The sequence below is a fragment of the Pantherophis guttatus genome, chromosome 1 (assembly GCF_059756535.1).
Source record: "Pantherophis guttatus breed Tessera chromosome 1, ASM5975653v1, whole genome shotgun sequence".
In the NCBI taxonomy this organism is placed as follows: Eukaryota; Metazoa; Chordata; class Lepidosauria; order Squamata; family Colubridae; genus Pantherophis; species Pantherophis guttatus.
Genome location: NC_142063.1, coordinates 161,962,437 through 161,986,268, shown reverse-complemented (window position 1 = coordinate 161,986,268; position 23,832 = coordinate 161,962,437). Strand labels below are relative to the sequence as shown.

Here is a 23,832-nt window from a genome sequence, read left to right as displayed (position 1 = left end):
CATACTACAGTTATTATATACAAAAACAAAGTTACAACTATTTGTCCATGAATTCCAAAAAAGCACTTCTGGTTATTTATCTTCTGATTCAATGTATGTAGCTTTTTTATGGTAAAATGTACCTTCTTGTTGTGCACATTTCCAACATAAATCCAAAGTACCTTTATACATTATATACATTTTTTCTGGTTACATATTCTAACATATAGTTATAAAATTATAATTTTATTAAAAAAATCTAAGATTATAAATCTCAGAATGTAAGAAATCTCAGTTCTCAGTTCTCTCATCCACATAGTCTTCCATTCTCCCATTTGTTTATTGTAACTAAATTTTAACCCATTTTTATCATACACTCTTTCACTTGATTCCTTGGGTCTGACACTTTCTCTACATCTGAAATAATTAATGCGGCTTGTTTTTCATTATGCTGTTCCAACCATTCTAGAATGTCCATCACAATTCTGATATTGTCTTTTAACTGTCTTGTAGGTAAGAACCCATGTTGCTCCAAGAGCAAACTGTCTTGTAGGTAAGAACCCATGTTCTTTCAAGAGCAAATTCTTGCAAAATTAATTTAGTCTATTGACTATGATCATTTTGAACAATTTATAATCATTAAATAATGATATTGGTTAATAATTTCTTGTTAAAGTGAAATATTGTCCCTCTTTAGGTATTAGTATTATATTAGCCTCTTTCCAAGTCTCTGGTATCTTTCCTCCATGTAAAAAATGCATCAGAGATTGTAAAAGTTCATTCTCAAAACATTTATAATAAGAACCTGATAATCCATCTGGTCCTGGTAATTTTCCTGGTTTAATCTTTTTAAAAAATATAAATTTGGAAACTTCCTTAATATGGGTCCATTCATAACCTGTCTTTGTTTTTCTGTAATCCTTGGTAGATATTTTTTTAAATATTCATATATTTTTCTCCAAAGAGATATCATGTCTTTTATACAGATTAGAATAGTACTGGTAAAATATCTTTTGTTTAGCTACATTATCTGCTAATACTGTGTCTCCATCTTGAAGTCCTTATGCATTTTCTTTTCTTTTTCCTTTCTTACTTTATATGCTAGCCATTTCTCTGGTTTATTTGCGAATTCTATTTTTTTTACATTGTTCATTTTTATTTCCATTTTTTTTTTTTTTTGCTTTAATTTATATGCCGCCCTTCTCCGGAGACTCAGGGCGGCTTACAATGCGTTAAGCAATGGCCTTCATACTTTTGTATATTTAGCTTATTGCCCCCACAATCTGGGTCCTCATTTTACCTACCTTTGAAAGGATGGAAGGCTGAGTCAACCTTGAGTCTGGTGGGATTTGAACTTGCAGTAATTGCAAGCAGCAGATGTTAATAACAGTGCATTAGTCCACTGTGCTACCAAGGCTCCTCTTTTACTGTTAGCATTGATAGCTGTTGCTGTAAAAGTTTAATTTGATGAGAAATATTCAATTTTTCTGATGATTTTTTAAAAATCCTTCACTTCTTTTTATCTCATCCCAAATAGTCTGTGTTTTCTCTAATGCTCTTCCCCCCAACCCACAACAGGAATTCCATCCATCTATTATTTCCCTTCCTTTTTTTTGTCAGACCATGTCAGTCAATTTCATTGGGTGGTCCTGAGTTCTACTGGAATAACACTGACAGATGATTCTGTCATCTGTTTTGAATACTATTAACTGCTTTAGTATTTGGAAGCCTGGCTCTGCTATGAATGAATGAGTGAATAAATGCTATTATTTGTGTTCTTCGCAGATCCCAGATTTCATCCAATATATTCCAGAATGATTCTTGAAGCATATAAAAACAGTCTGTGCCAACTGAAATTCCATGTAATCCAGGGATTTTCAAACTGAATCTTCTGGATATTCACAATATTTACAAACAACTTAGGGTTACAAGTGTCATAAAACCATCTGCCAATTATAGCGGGTTTTATTTACTTTTTATACTGTAGCTTTAGTTTTAGTTGGGAGGGTTATGGAATTGCAAAGTTTAAGAACCCTTGGCTTAATGTCTTTATGAACAACATTCAGTTACAACAGCCGCCTAACTATTTGGTTATGGGATGTACCAGTCAAACAATAGTGTTTATTACACTACAGCGCTGGTTATGATCAGATTTCCTTGTTTAAATTAAATTCAGTCACTAATAAATGTAGCTCAGGGTTTAACCGTTAAGTCCTTGGTGCGCTCTGAGTTTGTTTGTTTGCTTGCAGATGTTTCATTACCTGACTAAGTAGCATTACCTGCTAGTGAGTGGCATCAATGTTTATTGTATATAAACAGGGAACAGTTGTTCCCTGTTTATATACAATAATTTGCCCTTCCAGTGTTGGTAGAGTTGTGGTATTGTTTTCTGCTTGATTGTCCAAAAATGCCAGGAAAATCTTGGAAACTTAGCATTCAGACAAATCAGACATCAATAGAGACATATTTTAAACAAAAAAGCTAAAAGGAAATAAAAAGACCAGAATACATCTTCTCCAGCAAACAACACTCAGATAAGCCACAATTAATACCAATCAATCAAGCAGAAAACAATAGTCTAAGGAACTATCAAGGAGAAAACCGCAGCCCTATCAACACTGGCAATGGCAAGCTATTTTATATAAACAAGGAATAAACTCCACACTCGCTAGCACTGGTGAGGTTACCTAATCAATCAGAATAGAGCTGGAAGTGACTTAGTGCAACCCCCTGCTCAAGCAGGAGACCTTATAACATTTCAGACAAGTGTCTCTCCAATCTCTTCTTAAAAACCTCCAGTAATGAAGCACCCACAACTTCTGAAGGCAAGCTTTTCCATTGGTTAATTGTTCTCATTGTTAGACTGTTTCTCCTTAATTCCAGATTGCTTCTCTCGTTGATTAATTTCTATCCATTGTTTCTTCTGGTGCTTTGGCAAATAAGTTGGCCCCCCTCTTCTTTGTGGCAGCCCCTCAAATACTGGAATCCTGCTATCATGTCACCCCAATCCTTCTTTTCTCTAAACTAGCCATGCTCAATTCCTGCAGCTGTTTTTGGTCTCCAGGACTTTAATCATCTTAGTTGCTCTTCTTAATTGCTCTTAGTCATGTAATGAAACATCTTCAAACAAACAAACAAGTTCACAGTGCACCAAGAACTTCACAGTTCAATCCTGATCTTACATATATTCTTTTCTGTTGAAAATTATTTTGCCTCTTCTCACTTCTGTTTTATAGGGCTATTCTGACCCTTATTTAATTGTATTCCATTGTAACAATGCAATCCTATACTCATTTAGCTGGGGGAGTAAAAATCAGTAGGCTTAATTGTAAATAAAAAAGCGAAGGACTGCACTGTAAGTTAACTTTTCAGGATTAACTGCAGTTTGCCACAACATCCAGATGTCTGGCATTTTTGCACTTACTGATTTCCTTATGTGCGTAAGCACCAGAGCAGTTCTGCAAAGACTGTATATAAATTCAGATCTTTTAAAAAATGCCTTGCTGCTTTTTATATTGCTTTCAACTACAAGGAAAAAATGAAATCCCCAAAACATGTTAATGCATATTAAACAAAGCAAAATATAAAAACCCTAACCAAACTGCCAAAGTAACATGAGAAAAAAAGCAAAAATGAGACAAAGTGAAAAATTTACATGATCTAAACAATAAATGAATACTGAGAATCCCAAATTGCATTACTAAATACAGATATAATGCTTACTTCTACCGTATATAAAAATTGATATCATTATTTTTAAACAAGTTCAACCACAAACACATGGAATCGCATTGTCCAGGACAAAGTTAAATTGATATACTTTTTATACAACATCACATTCAAGTTTGGACAGCAAATCAGTGCCAAAATCACATTCATTGCTTCTCTTGGTAAAAGCACCATCCACAAAGTATCAGATAGCAGTTTTCGATTGAATCATATTGAAATGAAAACACTGCAAATATGTGTACAGATTCTGTTAGTGGAAAGGAGAAAATACAAGTAAACTGAAGGAATAAATATCTCCACTGCAGATAACCTGCAGCTCTGAACTCTGGAGAGAGATTACCTAAGAAACGAAGGAATGAGAGCCATATTATTAGATAGAATGAGACAGCTGTCTTAGGCTCTTGAGCTCAGGTGTTAAGAAATAGGGTAGCAAATTGTTCACTTATTACTGTTATAAATTTATTGTCAGGAAAACAAGAAGCATTTGTGAGATTTTTCTGTTGCATGTAGAAAAATAACTAAATTCAGTTTCCTAACTTGTGATTTGAAGACTTGTACCCTTCACAGAGGAACGCGCTGGCTCAGTGGCTAAGATGCTGAGCTTGTTAATCGAAAGGTTGGCAGTTCAGTGGTTTGAATCCCTAGTGCGTAACGGGTTGAGCTCCCGTTACTTGTCCCAGCTTCTGCCAACCTAGCAGTTCAAAAGCATGTAAAACATGCAAATAGAAAAATAGGGACCACCTTTGGTGGGAAGGTAACAGCGTTCCATGTGCCTTTGGGTTTAGTCATGCTGGCCACATGATCACGGAGACGTCTTCGGACAGCGCCCACTCTTCGCCTTTGAAACGGAGATGAGCACTGCCCCCTAGAGTCAGGAACGACTAGCATATATGTGCGAGGGAAGCCTTTACTTTTACCCTTCACAGAATGAGAATGTGAGAGATATCGATTTAGCTATTTTTGTAAAACAGGATGCAGAAGGAGAATTGAAGAAATTCACCCTATGCCACTACTTCAATAACACTCTTCTGATATCCTGTTTCTGTGACATTGTGCATCATTGCTTTGAATCTGTGTTTTGCTTTTAATTATATTGACCTATGAATGGCTTTATTGAGTCTGTTGGACTAAAGGCCATATTTCATCCTTTTATCAGTTTTCAGGAGAGAGAAAAAAAAGCAGACTTTCAGGTGTCTCCTCCCTGTTAAATGATAGGGGAAGAAAAGGAGATGGGGACCCTATCCACCATGACCAAACTGAGGCAGAGTTTGGGAAATATCAAGTAAAATTTACAAATACAGTTGGCCTAAGGCAGAAGCACCAGCAGGAAGACACTTGAATTGTGTTACATAGCAGAGAAATAACTGCACAAGAAACTATAGAAAGAAAGGAGAAAAAGGGAGGGGGAGAATTTCAAATACGAATTACCATACCTAATATCTGCTTTGTGCTTGGGTCTTACCTTACATATTGAGGCAATAACTTTGAAAGCAATTCAGACCTAGGCATTTTGCATTGGATTGGGTTATAATTTGATTTCTAGGCTTCTCTGGGAGGCAGAGTAGAAATAACCAGAGCTAAATTAATTTCTGAGTCAAGTAATGTAGAGAGGTGAGGGGCTGAAATATATAATTAGTAGAATGTTACTAGCAAGAAAACTTTGTACTGTACAAAAAAATGCTGGGCACACCAGCAAGCAATGAACGGGGTGGGGGGGTGTAAGTGGGGGGTTTCTGAAAACTCCCACTGTGTTTTGTATATTTCACAGGAATAGACGATGCCCCCTCTTTCTCCTTGTAACATCTAATGGAGTAATAGGGTGAGCTCCCGTTACTTGTCCCAGCTTCTGCCAACCTAGCAGTTCGAAAGCACGTAAAAAATGCAAGTAGAAAAATAGGGACCACCTTTGATGGGAAGGTACCAGCATTCTGTGCACCTTTGGCATTTAGTCATGCCGGCCACATGACCACAGAGACATCTTCAGACAGCGCTGGCTCTTTGGCTTTGAAATGGAGATGAACACTGTCCCCTAGTGTCAGGAACAACTAGCACATATGTGCAAGGGGAACCTTTACCTTTACCTATCTTCTCTGTTACGATGCTGATGCCTCCCTGTTTTATACCCTTTCCTTGATTTAGTCAAAAGCAAGAATTTGTTTTCTATTTAAGGAGCACGTTGGCCTACTCTGTTCTTTCAGTCAATTTGGTGAAGGATACATAGGTGATGGTTGGTTGGTGAGGGTGGCAGCATCTTATACATGAGTGGAGCTGAGATTTTCTGTTCCTTTCCTGGATATGGGGGAAGCAATTTTACCTTTCTCTAATTTTTTTTTTTTTTTTTAATTTGATTTATATGCCGCCCTTCTCCGAAGACTCAGGGCGGCTTACAATGTGCTCAGCAATAGCCTTCATCCTTTTGTATATTTATACAAAGTCAGCTTATTGCCCCCACAAACTCCTCATTTCACCTACCTTAGAAAGGATGGAAGGCTGAGTCAACCTTGAGCCTTGGCGAGATTCGAACCCTGCAGTAATTGCAGGCAGCTGGTCTTAAGCAGCTTAATAACAGGGTGCCTTAAACCCTTGTACTACCAATGCGTATTGTAGGGCCCACAGTATTATTTATTTATTTATTTATTATTATTAATGAGATTTATATGCCACCCTATCTCCAGCCGGACTCAGGGCGGCTCACAACAGTAAAAAACATCTAATGAAAAAGTTAAAAGAAATTAAATCCAAATCTCATAATTTAACAGTTAAAAGTACAATTAAGACTAACAAGTTAAAAATTAAAACCCCATCAGTCCAGGCCAGCCAAACGAAACAGCCATGTTTTCAGATCGCGACAGAAAGAGCAGAGGTTGGGGGCCATCTGGAGCTCCAGGGGCAGTTGATTCCAAAGGGTAGGTGTGCCCACAGAGAAAGCTCTCCCCCTGGGGGTTGCCAGCCGACACTGTCTGGCCGATGGCACCCTGAGGAGGTCCTCTCTGTGGGAATGCACCAGGCGATGGGCGACTGTTGCTGGCTGCAGATGGCCCCCCAAATATCCCGGGCCTAAGCCATATTAAATCTCACTTGGAGGGCAACCGGCAACCAATGCAAGTCGCGTAGGAAAGGTGTAACATCACAACCCGTGCGGCCGCATTCTGCACCAGGTGAAGCCTCCAAGTGGTCTTCAAGGGCAGCCCCATGTAGAGGGCATTGCAGTAGTCAATACGGGAGGTGACAAGCACATGAGTAACCATGTGTAGAGCATCTAGGTCCAAATAGGGGTGCAACTGGCGCACCAGGCGAACCTGGGCGAATGCCCCCCTGGTTACGGCCATTACATGATCTTCCAAGTTTAGCCGTGAGTCCAGGAGGACACCCAAGTTGCGCGCTCTGTCTACAGGGGATGACATAGGTCATCCCCTATGACCAAAGATGAAATCTCTTGATCAGACCGAGATGCTGGTACCCATAGCTACTCGGTCTTAGCAGGGTTGAGCCGAAGCCTGTTCCTCCCCATCCAGATCCGCACCGCTTCCAGGCACTGGAACATCACATATAAAACATATAAAAAAGTATACTTTTTTATATGTTTCATAATGCAAAACATCTGGAAATTATGCTGTTGATTTTAGCCAGGGAAAGGAGTACAAGGAGACTAGTGTGCCATGTGCAATGCTTGGTGGCTGGTTATGTATCTGTGCTCTATCAGGAACCTACATTTCACTTTAAGAACTAACTACAGTATATTAAATAATGTAAAATCCTATAAGTTTTTTTTTTAAAGCAGAATTAACCAAAATCTAAATCTTGGCCATATTTAACATGTAAAATATTGAGTATAATGCACATTTGTTTAAATAAATTTCCAAAACCGTGATGGATTTGTTTTCCACTTAGAAATGGACTAAATGAGAGAGTAATCAGAATAATTCATTCTCTATCAGCATAAAACATAATTCAAGCTACTAAGAAAAATGTAAAACTTGGTGGCCATCACTCATTAAGTTTCAATTACAAAAAATGAAGAACTTGATTATGTATGATCATCCTAATGTAATCTGACTTGCTATATATATTTCATGTTGCAGTTTATTTGAACAAATGAAATATAGCAGCTTTGTTTCTTCCTATTTTGCTGAGAATATCTCACAGCAATTAAAAATAAATAAATTAGCAAACACAATCTGTTCATTTAATTAACCAGAAGCAATGATTTGCACATAAACATTTAGTTGGCTTAAAAATATGTGATAGTACAGATTGCTCATGATATATAGATAATATACAACCATCTTATGCATGCATTTTCCAAATCTAAAACCACAGATCAAAAATGTTTCTTCCTCCATTATCTCTCTAGACAGAAAATTAGCAGTATTCAAAATCATATTATTGCATTTTTATATTGTGAGAACAGTAGAACACCAATCGTCACACACATTTCCTCTTACGGAGAAACCTGGTTTTGTGTTGGAAACAGTGTGTCCACCTACATAAACTTTTTCCCGAACTGCAATTGGGGTGCTGGCTTTATTTCTTAGATTAATCAGCTAAACTTATTTTGGTTCTTGTGTATTACCAAAAGTGATTTTTTAAAAAGGTAAATAAAGTTTACTACTGTATTTCAGGTTGTCATGATTTTCAGAGCTGATTTATTATATAATCATGAATTCTGCAGAAAGGATCTGGGCAATTTATAAACTAATGAATAAGCTGTTTAATGCAGTATATTAAATGTATGTATGTATGTATGTATGTATGTATGTATGTATGTATGTATGTATCTATGTGCGTACTTGGATTCACAGTCCAGGTTTGGATATAACTTGTACACTGTTTTAGGTGTATGAAAATAAATGGCTATGGTGTCACTCATTTGCTTGGTCTTTCAGAGCCAGTATATGTTTGATCAAACAATTGAATCAAAATGTGAATATCAACAAGTTATAAATGTGATTTCTATGTGTACCACATATGTATGGAAGGTTAGTTATAAGCATGTTTAACCTAACTGACGGGATAAACGTAGTAGCTTGAAACTCGAATAGCATTTTGGGATATCAAAGCTGGTTCCAAATGGAGAGACAGAGCAAGAAGAAGCAAAAAGAAAAGCAGAAGAATGGGAAAGTGTGAAGACATTTGCTAACTGACATTTTTAGGATTGGTTCATGATCTTAATTAAGATTGCTTCATGACTCGCCATGCTTTTGCCTTTCTGTGAAATAATAGCTTGTCTAGTTGAACAATTGACTGTTCTACAATCACAGTTCTCACACATTGATCTGGATTGGGAAGATCTGCTTTTCTTTATATCTATCGAGGGAGCTCTAAGCATTCACATTAGAATTCTTTCTAATGATAAAGTCTACTCCAGATATAGCTCTAGAAAGGGGCAGAACTCACAAAATATGACTTCTACCATGTGCTACCATCAGTTCTCTGATGTGGCAGTGCAATTTTGGATTCAGAATGTATCAACATACAGTAAGATGCATATTAGTACAAGATAAATTGTATTTTGGAATATTTACATTGAGATAAAATATTCTGTAAACATAGAAAATCATTTACATGTATAATTTTACACTTTGCTTCTAAATAAACTTGACTCAGATGACTTTACATATGTAATCAGCAATTACGTACTTATTTATTTTTGCTAAGCTAATTAAGAGAAGTACAAATACAAGAATATTAGGAAATTAATTTCAGGATTGATTTTTACAATAATTTAAAAAGAAAAAAATAGGGGGAAGGAGGAAAACAGGGCTGGAAAATAACCTGTTGATAAAACAACTCTGAAACAGCTGTCTACATTGTTAGAAAACCCTGTCTAGTTCCTTTTACACAAAATAGAAATCTAGTTCAAATGTTAATGTTGGAAGAAATATCCTTCTAGGTTCTGCTCCAAGTGGGGAAAAAGACACTGGAGACATGGAGACTGCTTGGAAAGATGGTTTAATGGTGGACAGGATCACATGGCTTGAGTTCCTGAACAGAAAAGGGGCAGATACAGGGAGTCCTTGGGTTTTTATGCTCTCTCTGGCTTTGCATTTCCTGGGCCCCCGAAAGAGTATCCGGATTGGTTGTCAGACTCCCAGGGGGTGGGGGTCTTAGCTAGCCTTGCTGGCTGATGGTCATATGTGCTTCCCAGGTCACATGTGGTGAGTTTCTGCTGATATTGTGTAGAGGGCTAATCCTATCTTTGTTGGATCTTTGGCAATTCCTACTATGGCTCTGCCTGAAGGAGGTAGATCTTTGTTATGTAGAATAGACTGGCCCAAGCCTTAATGGCCCATTGACAAAGGGTGGGGGGCAGGAAGGTGGGAGCTGCTTTGTCTGTAAAATATGCTTCTCCATTTCTTATCCAAGGAAATATAATATTCTGCCTTTTTCATATTTCCTAAAATATTTCACTCTTCCAGGAAAGGGGTGGGTGCTAACTTCCTACATTAATAAACAACATTTGTCCATAATCCAGTCTACAGTTTTAGAGTTAGGCCTTGAACTGCAGAACTGGCTTTTCTATTATTTTGTATCATTTTTAAAAATATACATATATCTTGTGGCTTCTACAGTTATTTTTCCAGATAAAACTCGTGCTAAGCCTTTTATCTTCATAGCAACATACTGCAGATGTTGGAAAAAATGCCATTTAAACAGTGTACTAGCTAGGTATTTTGATTTGATGCAAAGAATCAAAGATAGACTCTTGTTTTGAGGACTTCAAGAAGCTTGCTGCTAAAATGCAGAGTTCAAACGAGGTAAAAAAAACTCTAGCTATGTTTCCTTTTGATCACATTGTGAGTTTTGTTACTGTGGGGAACTCTTATCTGAAAATGGATTAAATGCGCAACTGGTAAATACAAACTTCCAGTAGTTGAAATATGCTCCTGAAATATATGATCCAAAGTTCTAACACTTTAAATCTCTTCTACTTTTAAATGCTCAACCATTTTTAAAGTTTTCTCGTCGTTTCCCGATATATATATAATTTCAGAATTCCATTGAGTGGTACATTTAATTTTTCAGCATATTAACAATCAGTTGCTATCACTGTATTTTACAGTGTTTTGGATTTTGCTTTCTAAAAAGCTGCTCTCGCTTCATTTGGGCCTTGATCTACAGCCCATTAGTGTTAATGATAGCATGTACAATATCATTAATGACTGGTGAGGCTGTTAAGCTGTTAGTCTGTTGATCATTTGCACAGAATTCAATCTAAACTGTACAGCCTTAAAACACTATCAATCTTAGTAGCATAATAAATAAAGATTCCCATTAACCAGTGTGCTTTCAAAAATATTTTACTTTCACTTGTACAGTAAGATTTCTTCTTGCTCTCCTTACCTCTGTAGCTTCCCATAATTCAAAACTGTCCTAGAAGATTCCCCCCCACCCCCATTCCTCTGGATTTTTAATGCATTAGTAGGAAAAGAGAAGGGATCCAGTCCAATAATGGATGCCATTCCATCCACAGATGGATACATATACAATCCCATTTAACAATAGACATTTACTGATAATCAGTCACTATAATTTCTCTTGCTAATGTATGTGAAGACTGCCATCTCTAACAATATCCAAATGGTAGCCTCTGTTGCATAAAGATCTAATAATAAATATGCTGTCGTAGACTCATCTCTGTGAAAATATCAAGCTTCTTTTAAAGAAATACTGTTCCAGATAAACATGGTACATCTTGTGTTTCTGCTGAGCGTGTGGTTGAAGTTAAATAACCATTGTCAGAAAATTGACACTGGGAGGATGTCTGAGGGTACAAGAGTGTGTGCAAGAGTTCTGTTCAAGGGAACTGTGCAATAGTTGAACAAGCTGGACTGAGTGTAATTGAGTGTGAGGGGGTGGGCAAGAGGCACTATGCAGGAGTGGAGAGTGCATAAAGGTACAGAACAGGGAGAGTTCATGGGGGTACACAGGAGAAAAGGCAAGGTTCAAAAGGTACACAAGGGTATGTGAGGGTGCGCACGTGGCCAGCACAGCATGATTGCAGAGGAGTTGGGGGATAGTGTGGGCGGGGGAGAGTTACCTCAGCAACTTGCAACCATCCGTGCCAGCTTCCCCATTAACTTTCATAGGGAAGTACAAGTAGCATTCATGTGATCATGAGGTACATCAGTTATAATTGCGAATGGGTTGCCAAGCACTCAGATCATGATCACATGACTGTGGGGGTGCTGGGACTGGTCGAACCACATCAATAGTGCACCACCAATAGACATAATTTGGAAGTGTCACTGACTGAATAGTCACAAGCTGAGGACTACCGGTAATGAAGACGTCTCTTCAAAGTAATAGCTATTGCAACAAAAAAAAGTTGTATGAAATCTTCTTAAGGATGTTGCAGAATGGTAGCTGCTAATAACCTTCACTATTGGCCATTCGAAACATCTGGACTATCACTGTTTCCTCCTTCCTTAATAAAAAATGGTGAAGAACAGCTATGATTGATAAAGACTTGCCTGCATGCCATGCTCTGTTACATGCACGTTCTGCTGGAATTTTTGGTGAGACATCCTTTCCCTCAACAGGCAGATCATAGATACCAAGGCAAAAAAGAAATAATACTTGTGTGTTGAACGGCATGGCAGCACCCAGTTTTGATGTCTCTATGTAAGAGTTTTGGAAGTACAAAGTTAATCTGGTAAACAATCCCTCTCAGAGGGATTGTGTATGCCTCCTGCATTTCATTATGTGCAACCATATAATATAATCATATAAATCTAATCACATAATACAGTGTTTATATAATACTATATAATCATATAATACAGGTATAAAATAATATAATACAAAGTTCCTCAACCATAGTAGCTTGAAGATGTGTGGATTTCAATTAAATTCGAAGCAAAGTTGACTGAGGAATTCTGGGAGTTGAAGTCCACATGTCTTGAAACTTCCAAGGTTGGGAAACACTGAATATATTATAGCCGTGCTTGCACTTAGGCAATAAATACAAATATATTTCAGGGATCATTCTTTGGCCAAAAAGCCTTTGCCAGCAGGGGTTCTAAATTTCTCCTTCCAAATATTCTACGCAGTCATAAGGGTTAAATATATTATCTGCACCATTGACATAGATGAAGGAGATACATCTTTATTGAAGAAGCCTGGGTCTCTTATTTTGTGCAAAATCTTCCTGAACTGGCCTCATTCTTTAGTGGTTGAAATTATCAGTTACTCAGCATAACATAAGAAAAAAATCCATTCAATCAATACAACTTTGTGGCTACAAATAATGGATTGCCCCTCTTCTGTATTTTGATGAAGAAAGCATATCCCTGTTCTTTGAACCCCAGCATCTTATTTGAATCAATTGAGAGTTTCATTCTCACATTTATGAATTATTTGTTCATAATGCAACACATACCTATTTAATAATAAATCTTGGGAGGCTTGGTTGCCCGGGGAGTTTCTTTTTAAGTATTTCTGACAGACATAGCAAACTTTGTTTTAATAAAACCTGAGTCATATGAAATTCAGGAGCACAAATAAATGGAATCACGTATTAGATTGCCAAATGGAAAAAAAATATTAAAAAAGTAACAAATTACATCTAGCTCAGCCTTTAAAGGTAGAAAAGAGAATACAGCAGGTTACAGATGTGGCTTCATTGTTATCTTTCTTGCCTGTCTTTCTTTAACTTGCTATTCAAGTGCAACTCTGTACTTCAGGGGTGGGTTCTAAATTTTTTTACTACAGGTTCTGTGGGCGTGGCTTATTTTGTGGGCGTGGCTTGATGGTCATGTGACAATTTATTTATTTATTTATTTATTTAATTTGATTTATATGCCGCCCTTCTCCGGAGACTCAGGGCGGCTTACAGTGCGTATTCTTTAGGATTTAGCAGCGGTACTGGTCTACCAGGCTTTTAACTGCTTGCAGAGCTGTACTGGTCTACCCATTTGCTTTTGGAGGCACTGGTCTACCCATTTGTTTTTGGAGGCACCAGTCTACCCATTCATTTTTGGAGGCACCGGTCTACTCATTCGTTTTTGGAGGCACCGGTCTACCCATTTGTTTTTGGAGGCACCGGTCTACCACCACACTGCCTTTTAACACTGATCAGCTGTAGGGTGGCCCTTTGAAGCCCCGCGGCAAGAGTTTAAACAGTTTTTTTCCTTCTAGACGATCAGCTGGGACTCTGGAGGCAGCAATACATTGGGGGTGGGGCCAAATAAAAAGTAAGAATAATGCAGGGGCGGGGGGCAGCTCCCAAACAAAGAGAACCGGTTCGGTTACGTCATATCGTCACTGCTACCGGCTCGGCCGAACCGGGCCGAACCGGGAGGAACCCACCACTGCTGTATTTGCTTGGCTCAAAATAGCCCACTGAACTTAATGGGATAATTCTGAGTAGATAGGATAACATTCTAAAGATCCAGTGATCTTGCCAGGTTCAGTCCATTGGGAAAGAGGTGTAGAGAGAGTAGTGTTTTATCTTTCATTCATTCATGCATGTATACACGAATATATGCACAGAATTATATGCATGCCATCTCATTTGACAATTTTAGCTGGATTACATCTCACTATCTAAAAGCTACATGGAAAAGCATTTTTCTGAATATTAGCAATAGGCTGCTCTGAACACAGGAGATGGGCTATTCTAGAGAAAAGGGGCTACAACCAAAAAGAGTTTCTCTAGGTCTCCTTCACTAATATCACAGAAAGGGTTGGAGGATTCCACAGTTTGCTGTCTTGGCCGACATGTTTCAGATAGGCAAATTCTACCTGGAGTGGACACTATAGGTTGATATAGCCTATAAGCCTCAGAGAGGATGTGACTGGCAGAAGGTTGCCCCCTGATCTTCTGCAATAGCAATAGCACTTAGACTTATATATCTCTTCATAGTGTTTACAGTCCTCTCAGCACATTGCCTCCAGCAATCCGGATCCTCATTTTACTGACCTTGGAAGAATGGAAGGCTGAGTCAACTTTGAGCCAGTCAGGATCAAACTGCTGGCAGTTGGCAGAGTTAGTCTGCACTAGTGCAATACCGCTCATCTGCAACTGAAGATGGACTAGATCTTTCTGCACTTACTTCAACACTATCCAGGAGCCTGGATAGCTCAGCAGACTAATGCATTGTAATTTAACTCCAGCTGTCTGCAATTAGTAAGTTCAAATCTTGCCAGGCTCAAGGTTGACTCAGCCTTCCATCCTTTCTAAGGTAGGTAAATTGAGGACCCAGTTTGTGGGGGCAATAAGCTGACTTTGTAAAAATATACAAAAGTATGAAGGCTATTGCTTAACGGATTGTAAGCCGCCCTGAGTCTCCGGAGAAGGGCGGCATATAAATCAAATTTTAAAAAAACAAAACAAAACACTTGAACCACTACAGTACGCTGGTTAATATTAAGCCTACTTGTGTATTTGGAGAAAGTAAAATGGAATGCAAATAAGTAGCAGGGGTCGAATGCATTTGCCTTTCTCTTGTGCCCCCTCCTTCCAGATAGCAACATGAGAATGCAGGGGAGAGAAGAAGCAATGGAAAAGAGTGGAAATGCTCTCCTGTAAATATTTTGATGTAGATGTGAGAATACTACAAAGCTCAAATTAAACATGCTACGGATTTGAGGGTCATTTCATTAACGGTGGCGTCTTGGTTGTTGAGTGGATTAAGGATAGCAAAGTCAATCATTTCCAGGTTTCTTCAGGACAGTGCTCCTCCCCTCTAAGCGGCGCATTAATGCCTCGCTGCTTTATTTGAAGGACATGTCTTGGGAGAACAGTTTTTTAAAAGGCTGGCAAGTGAAAATACATTATATAACAAATTAATTGCATATCTTCACTGAAATTACATATTAAAAAGACATATGGGGTCTGTGCTAATTGAGGTTCATTGATGAACCTCCCAGTGTACTTAGCGGGAGATTATAGTTGATGTGATGGTCCACTGATCATGTCAATTTGGATTGGTGGGGGGGGGGTTGATGATCTCCAAATGTCATCATAAGGGCAAGGGAATACCAGTCTTAGATGCCAGGTCAAGTTCACTTTTACCTTGAGGTTGGAATCATAAACAGAGCTGCTTTATTCCATAGACTCAAACCCTGGATTCCTGAACGACCATGGTTTGCTTATTACTTTTCTGCCAATGCAACAAATCAGGGGAGATGCAATAATTATTTGTTTATTTTATCAAATTTATACACTGCCCATCTCACTTAAGTGACTTTGAGTGGTTTACAAATAAAAGCCATTCAACCAAATAAAAGAGATACAGTTAAAAACAAAATTAAAATCAGAAATAGATACAAAAACAATAAAAAACTGTTTTAAATAAACTTTTAAAAGTAAAACAAAACACCTTGTTTTTTCTTCTCTGTGCTGTAAGAATATGGAATGTGATTTAAAATGTGCTTGCTGTTCTCCCGTTCTGACCAGGACATCTGTTTCAGTCCTGGTACACTTCTCATTTTGGTTTAAAACTGTCTGCCATCACTTTGTTGGGCTTAGCTGCTTTCATATTGTTATGTTAATGCATCCTCTTGCTAGTAGAGATGTTGATATGCAGTCTCATCTTTCAATCTTCAGGAAACATAGGCACCTCTCCCCTATTTATAATGCAAGCAGCACTAGATGTTTTTGAGTAGCTACAGGTATTTTGTATTACAGAATTAGCAGAATTTTGATTCTTTGTTAGTGTTTCTTAAATGCTTAAAACCCAAGACCCTTTCAAGATGAGTAGGTAACTATTTCCACCTTCCTACAAAATAAAATAAAATAAAACCAATTTTGCCATCACCTGCACTACAAATTACAGGTAACAGTGGCAAACAAAGGTGGAAGCAGATTCTAATTTTGTGACTAATACTCCTTCCTAAGACTTCATGGTTTGAGCCAACAGTTCAAGTTTAGATTTGTTGAATATTCAGTCTAGCATTCTTAACTAAGACTGTATCTTGGAATTACACAATTATTCTGTGGTATATATGGTCATTGCCATACTTCCCTTGTGAGCAATACAGAACACATGGTGTCAGGACAAATGGTAAATTCTACTCCCAATCTTCATAGGCAATCCAGAAAGATATTATGATTGAGGATTTCAAAGTCACTGGTAACCCTAATAAGATCAGGAGAGGCACACCTCAACCAGCTTAACCAATGCATTTTCTGTCTTACGTCTGTGAAGATTCTCACTCAGCCGGGTCATAGTTGTCTCAAAGGTGCTTTTTTTCAAAAGGCAACTGGACCGCTTTTTCCTTGAGGAAGAAGAAGAAGAAAACATTTTGCTTCTCATCCAAGAATCTTCATCAGTTGTGATGGTGGGTGATGGAAGGATACATACTGATAATGTCTTATGGCTATTATCAGCCCTGGAGGCCATTTTTTCTTTGGATCTTCAGGGCTACCACACTTAGTAGATGGGCATGCTGTGGGAACTGGGAGGGGGATTGGATGGCAATGGGGTGAGATCTATAGCCATAACAACAACAACGTTCTTTCACTGGGAGTCAAGGACATTCAACCTGCACCTGGAGAGGTGTGACTGGGAGGCATCTCCAGTTGGGATGGTGGATTGATTGGACCATGTAATGGACATGTGAGTGCAGAGGAAGGAACTTGGATTTCCTTTGGTGGGGGGAAATCCGGGAGACTTCAGATTCGGGTTTTCCCAGATGTGCCAATAAGACATCTCTAATAAAATGGAACTTTGAGGAAAAGTCTGCCCTGGAGTCTTACTTAGTTGGGGGTGTTACAAGGAATCCTGACAGCCATATTGAAATGTCACTGAAAGGAATTAAGATAATCCATTACATGAAGGTTCAGAGTTGAATATTTCAAGAACCTGAGCCTCACGTCCTGAGGCTGCAAAGGGCTGGCAGAGTAAAAGTAAGCTGAAACAAAATTTGGGCAGGATAAGAAACATGGCTGATTCATTTACAAGATATAGTATATTTGAATTGTATAAGATCACATTTCATTTTACAGACCAGTTTGCAATTGGGAGGATCATCCAGATTACTTGCAAGACTATATCTTTCCATAAAATCTGCCCCACACATTTAGAACTTCAGTTGATCATTTTTAATAGGTCTCATCATGGATATCTTGCATTTGATATCAACATATAATTCTCCTTTTAATGTGTTGAAGGGCTATATTATAACACAGTTTGCCATGAAGTCATGATTGGCTCCCTCCTGTTATAGTCTAAGAGAGGATCTAAAACATGTATTTATAGTCATAGCTTTTTGAAGTTTTGGGGGGTATTTTTATGTTGTTGGATTTTAATGGTGTGCAGTATAGGTTGGATTTTGTTGCGTGTTGAAGTCTGTAAGCCTTTTAGAGTCATAAAATGGGAATGGAGAACATATAAATGTATACTTAACAAGTGGATGCACATATTACAAAATGTTTCACATTGCCATAAACTCCTTTTTCCTAAGAAAGCAAAAATCTCATAAATATTGTATCTCATTTTGAACTTCTACCCTGTACTATATAGATACAATACAAGCCTGCCATACTGTTGTAAAGAAAAGTATAGAAGTATGATTAAGGCTCATATGGTTGCAAGCCAAGGCAGTGTCAGCCAGAGACCAAACAGTATTGGAAGAGAACTAAAAACTGAAAACTTCACAACTAGGAACAGAGAAAGACATCAGTGCCAGGCAAGTGGCTTCTGTGAATTGTAATAATAAAAAAAAAAATGTTAAAAATTGGCTCTAGTAAAGAAAGCACATGGAATCTCTCTTTACAAACACAAAAATAGGCAAGTAGTAAGAGGAGAAAAAACCCCGCGGTTTCAGATTTGTACTGAATTAGAGGAAGATATATCTGCAGAGCTTAGCAACAAACTTACCTGCAGAAAAAGAAAAGTATAGTAAGATTTGGATTTTCAGTACAAAATATCTGTATGATGCCAATGATTTTAGGAAAGGCAGAGAAAACCAAATCAGTAGATGTGTGGGCTGTGCCTTAACTATGCAGTTAATAGTGAATGATTAATCAGTTCAGGATTCAATGGAATCCTTCCATTCCCCACTATCCCGTCAGAGCTGAAGAAGCTTCTTGGATGAGAAGCAAAACATCTTCAATACAAAAAACAAGAAAGTCCAGTTGCCTCCTGAAAAAGCACCTTTGGGGATTCAATGATAAGATAAAAAGGAAAACAGAGGAAAAACTCAAAACATGCCAAGAACTACACAGAGAGTTAAACATTCTGAGTTCCCAAATTTGGGACAAAATATGTTATAACACCATCCCCAAACATTACTGATTATATTGAACCTCTGTTTTTACAAACTCATTGATATCACAATCCAAGAACATAAAGATTTAATAAAAGAACCATAATTTATCATTAGATATTTAGGTTCAGTCAGAAAACAAACCAATCCAGAGTTCTCACTCAAGCAGAAATAACCAGGTTCAAATTATCATATTTTGGACACATTATGTCAGGGGTGTTAAACTGGCAGCCGCCGGGATGGATGGTCATGCACAGGCCACTCCCACCCCAGCTCTATGAAGGGAAAAAATGTTGTGAAACATCATGTGACAGCAATGGGAGTTTGACACCCGTGCATTATGTGAAGACCTAACTCTTTGAAGAAGTTTATGATGCTGGGAAAGATGGAAAGAAAGAAAAGAGGATGACCATAAGCATGGTGGATGAGTGGGAATAGCAATGGCTGTAACATTAGAACACTGAGAACAGAATATCCTGGAGTAAATCTATCTAACCAGGGGTGCCAAACTCAAGGCCTACGGGCCAGATCCGGCCCACAGAGTGCTTAGATCTGGCTCATGGGGCCGCCCTGGAAACAGCAAAGGATCAGCCCGCAGTGCTTCTGCCAACAAAAGCAGAGCTCGGGAGGGCCGCACACAGCCCTCCTGAGCTCCATTTTCACTGGCAGAGGGTTTCAGGAGGCTGTCACAGCTGAAAATGGAGCTCGGGAGACCATTTTCACTTGCAGAGTGCTCAGGCCACCACAGGTGCCCCAGACATGAGTGACGTCGAGCTGGCCATATCCACTCCCACCCCAGCCCCCTAAGGTCAAACACAACCTTGTTGCGGCCCTCAATGAAATCAAGTTTGACACCCCTAATCTACACCAAATTGATAACAGATAAACAATCAGTCAAAATTTTGATTCAGAATTTAGAATATAGGCAGTACTGGTTCAACAAAAAACTTGATTCATTTGCATCATACTTGCCAACCCCAACATTATAAAAAAAATATTTGTAAAAATGGCAGGATATAAGAATTTCCACCAATAAATTTGTGGCACAGCTGAAATAATGGTGATGATTCACAAGCCACTTAATGCATTATGAAGAATCATTTAGCTGAGACTGCAAAGAAAGAGTTTATATCTACAGAAAGACAGACAAAAATTCAGAGAAAGCAAACTGTCAACATTGTAAAAGCAAAGACTGGTAAACAATATTCACTTAGGACAGCTCACTGAATTGCAAATAATGTGCAACTCACAGCAGCCAGGCAGGCACAACATATCAAATGTATAAAACCAATTCAGCAAAAACACGGGGAATGGGATGAAATAAAAATTTACAATGAATAAAGATATACATTTGGCAAGATTTTTCAGAGTGGAAAACTGAACTCACTTTCATGTTCAAACAGATTAGCAGAAAATATGTACAGATTATGAAAAATGTGACAAAGAAATGACCAATCAAGATACATGCTTAAATTGTTGAGGTATAAAAATGGCAAATGCCTTTCCAGCATTGATGTTAACAAAATCCACTTTTTAAACTACAGGTACACAGCTACTGGCAAACATTTTAAAAAGGGCAAGGTCAAAATACTTTATAAAGGATATGCAGAATTACTGAAATTGCCAGAAGAAGATAATTTTGTAAAAGAACATCAAAATGGAGATGTAATTCAAAAAAATAAGTTGTGATATTACATGACTCACCCTCATCTAAAGTAAAGGTTAATGGCCTATATTCTCCTATTTTCCAAATATTTAGACAAATATGATAATGAGGTCTACTGTGACTCTTGCTTTTTAATATGTCTGTGGAACCTTTGACTTGTGCTATCAGACAACGTAGGGAGATCTATAAAACAAATTGGTTGTATTTTTAGAAAACATAGTTTTGTTTATTTCTAAATCGCATGCCATTATTCCAGTGTTGGTGCAAATGATAAATCCTTTTAGTAAAATAGCAGGATAAAGTTGGATCAAATTATAATTGAGGTCAATAAGTGAAAATTTGGTTATCCATTGATTTAAGAAATATCAAGTCCATATTTATACAGAAAATGTTTACACTTCTTAATGTTTTTTATTCTGAGAATACCTTTACAGAAAACGTAATTACCAGTTAATGAGGGAGAATTCTGTGCTCTGAATCTGGAGCTATATCATCATGCTTATTTATTGTCAAATATCAAATGCTGGATGCCAACTATTTTGGCTAATTGGTTGATTTTCCAATAGGGACAACTTTGGAATATATAGCAACTTTGCTTAGATGAACATGATTAGGATCTAAATACATTAACGTTCTAGTAGCTCTGAAAACAATTATGACATTTGGAAAGTTGTGGAATGTAATGTCTAATAAAATAAGATTTGATCCTTTTTTTCCATACTAAATTTACTTTATGGTGAAACCCAACTAAAAATTGGGAAAAAGAGGGTGATGTGGAAAAATTTGATGGAAGTGGGGATACTGACTTTGGATCAAGTGACAGATAATGAAGATGAATTTTTAATATATGTTTTGTTAAGAGATGAATACCATCTATCAGATATAACTCAGTGGCAATATTCACAGCTACAATATTTTTTAACAACATTGTTTGTATCAGCAGCGTTTTTTAGCTTCTGAGACACCTGAGGTATTAGAACATCTACTTAAATCCTTTAAAACTTAAACAGCTGTTATTGGTTTTTATAGATATTTATTATCAATAAAACAATTTGATAGGCAGATGCTATGAAATGAGTGGAATAAAGAATTAGAGGCTCCTATACTGCCTAGACAATATGTCAGTGGAGAGTTTCAGTGGACCAGGTATTAGAAATATATACGTATTTGAACAATATTTGCATTAAATAAGTATATGCAGGATCATGCCTACATTAAAATAATATATCTTACTGTTTTTTCTTTGTTGTATTTTTCTCACTTTTTGAAGCACATTGTATGTGCTTTTTTCTTTGACAATGTATGCATTTCTGTTATAATTGTCTTTGTGTTTTACTTTTTCCTTTTTTATTATTTTTGAATGAATGAATGAATGGAAACCAGTACTTTAAAAAAAAAAGTGAACAGTTCAGCATAGTACTATTAAAAACTGAATGAAATGGGCATTACTGTTCTTATCAAATAAGAGAACATATACCTGTTTGATTCTGATGTTTGATTTTCTTTGTTTTGAGGACAATTAACCAGTGGAACCTCCTTCCTTCAGAAGTTGTAGGTACCTCATCACTGGAGGTTTTTAAGAAAAGACTGGGCAGCCACCTAACTGAAATAGTATAGGGTCTCCTGCTTGAGCAGGGGGCTGGACTAGAAGACCTCCAAGGTCCCTTCCAACTCTATTCTGATTCTAATTCTGTTTGAGAATACTGTGAACATAGACACATGTTGCCAAATTACCCCAGTATGGAGATAATTGCCAAACTCTGTATACTTAAATGACTTGTTTGCCCGACTTATACACAAAAATATTGCAAAATATTACTGCCTTGACTTAAGCTCCAAAGGAGCCAGCAGAGATGAAACGCTTGTATTAGAAGAACTTGTATTAGAAGAACTTGTATTAACAGAACTATACTCCATCATCCATGTTGATGGTTGCTCAACAAATAGACAGAAATAAATAGCACATCATCCATCAATATTTATATCTCACACTGTAAGTCAATTTTGGGGGTCTCAGTTTATTTCTGCTTGCAAAACTCTGGACACATCTACACTTATTGTTGTAAGTACAGGCAACAGATTTCTAGTGGACAGGAAAATATGACTGTCTTTTATTCTCTTTCAGTTCACCATAAGTGTGGCCTCTGTCCATGTTTTCCCACACTGTGTTAAAAGTAGTATTTTCTGGCTTGTTTTAGTTCAATGATTATTATTATCGCTAAGCCTGCTAAGCTTTAACTTCATCTAGGCAACCTCTCGTACAGGCTATTGCATGGGTAAATATCAACTTCTTCTTTGCTGTAATACTTATTCAACATGCAGAATGTTCCCCACTCAGAATCCAATATAATTTCTTTAATCACTGTTTTTCTTTCCCTCAACTACCTACTGTTTAACTGGGCTAATGTTTTTTAAAAGAAATAAGTTTGTCAAAATGTTGAGTCAGAATGGTGCAATGTTAGATTTATTGAAAATTAATCGGCTATATCAGAGAAATGGTAAAAGCATTAAAAATATTCCTACCAGGTTTCAAACTAGTGAAGTTCTGCATGTAAGATAACCACCACACAACTGAGAAAAATCTGATAGAGACACTGCAACAAAGTATGTGTATGTGAGTATGCACATAATATGCAAGTTACATGCAGATATGCAAAGTAACCAAGGAAGGAAATAAACATGCATACTCTTTATGAATGATCCCAACATCTAACTGCCTCTATGATGTATAATTTTATTGATGTATAAGTTTATTGGGAACATTGGTGCATGCAAAAATTGAATTCCATCAGAATCAGCTCTTGTAGATCTTCCTTCCTTGTCTCCTTCCCCAAGTTGCCTTTCTTACAGTGTATTCCCCATTTGTACTAGAATTAGGAAAATAGGAAAGCCGGTGAAATGATATTTAGTCCCCTGTATATCTGTAACAAGTTCTGCTTTGTACTCATTAAGTTGCTTGCTAGTCCTTGTTCCTTTCAATTATATACTGTGCTTGTTTTTTTTATTGATCTGTGAACACATAATTAATTCAAATGATAAGTATACAATCTGCAACTGGGCAGAAAATTTCCCTGCCATTTTGCTATATTTTAGTCAAATTGATTGTTAATAGAAAAGCAAACAACCGAGTAGGTTATTTGACAAACCAAGATTTGCACTAAGTGCTCTAGATGCACAATGTTTTGATGTTAGTTCCAAGAACTCATCAAGTATTATTGGGTCCTCGTTTTACTGACCTCAGA

General features: G+C 37.4%; 1 protein-coding gene across 2 annotated transcripts in view; it reads left to right on the top strand.

Annotated features, from left to right (window-relative positions):
- The first annotated feature begins 460 nt into the window (after nucleotides 1–460).
- The window catches only part of LOC117672497 (uncharacterized), a 42,275-nt gene continuing 18,903 nt past the window's right edge, over nucleotides 461–23,832 (top strand). The window contains exon 1 of one of the 2 annotated variants that reach the window (XR_015731179.1): nucleotides 461–532. Coding sequence is in view for 1 of the 2 variants with exons in the window: in XM_087882085.1 (XP_087738211.1) it covers nucleotides 18,241–18,345 (105 nt within the window). In the remaining variant the exon portion in view is untranslated. Of the gene's footprint in view, nucleotides 533–18,227; nucleotides 18,346–23,832 lie in introns of those variants that run through there. The other variant, XM_087882085.1, reaches the window with a different exon arrangement.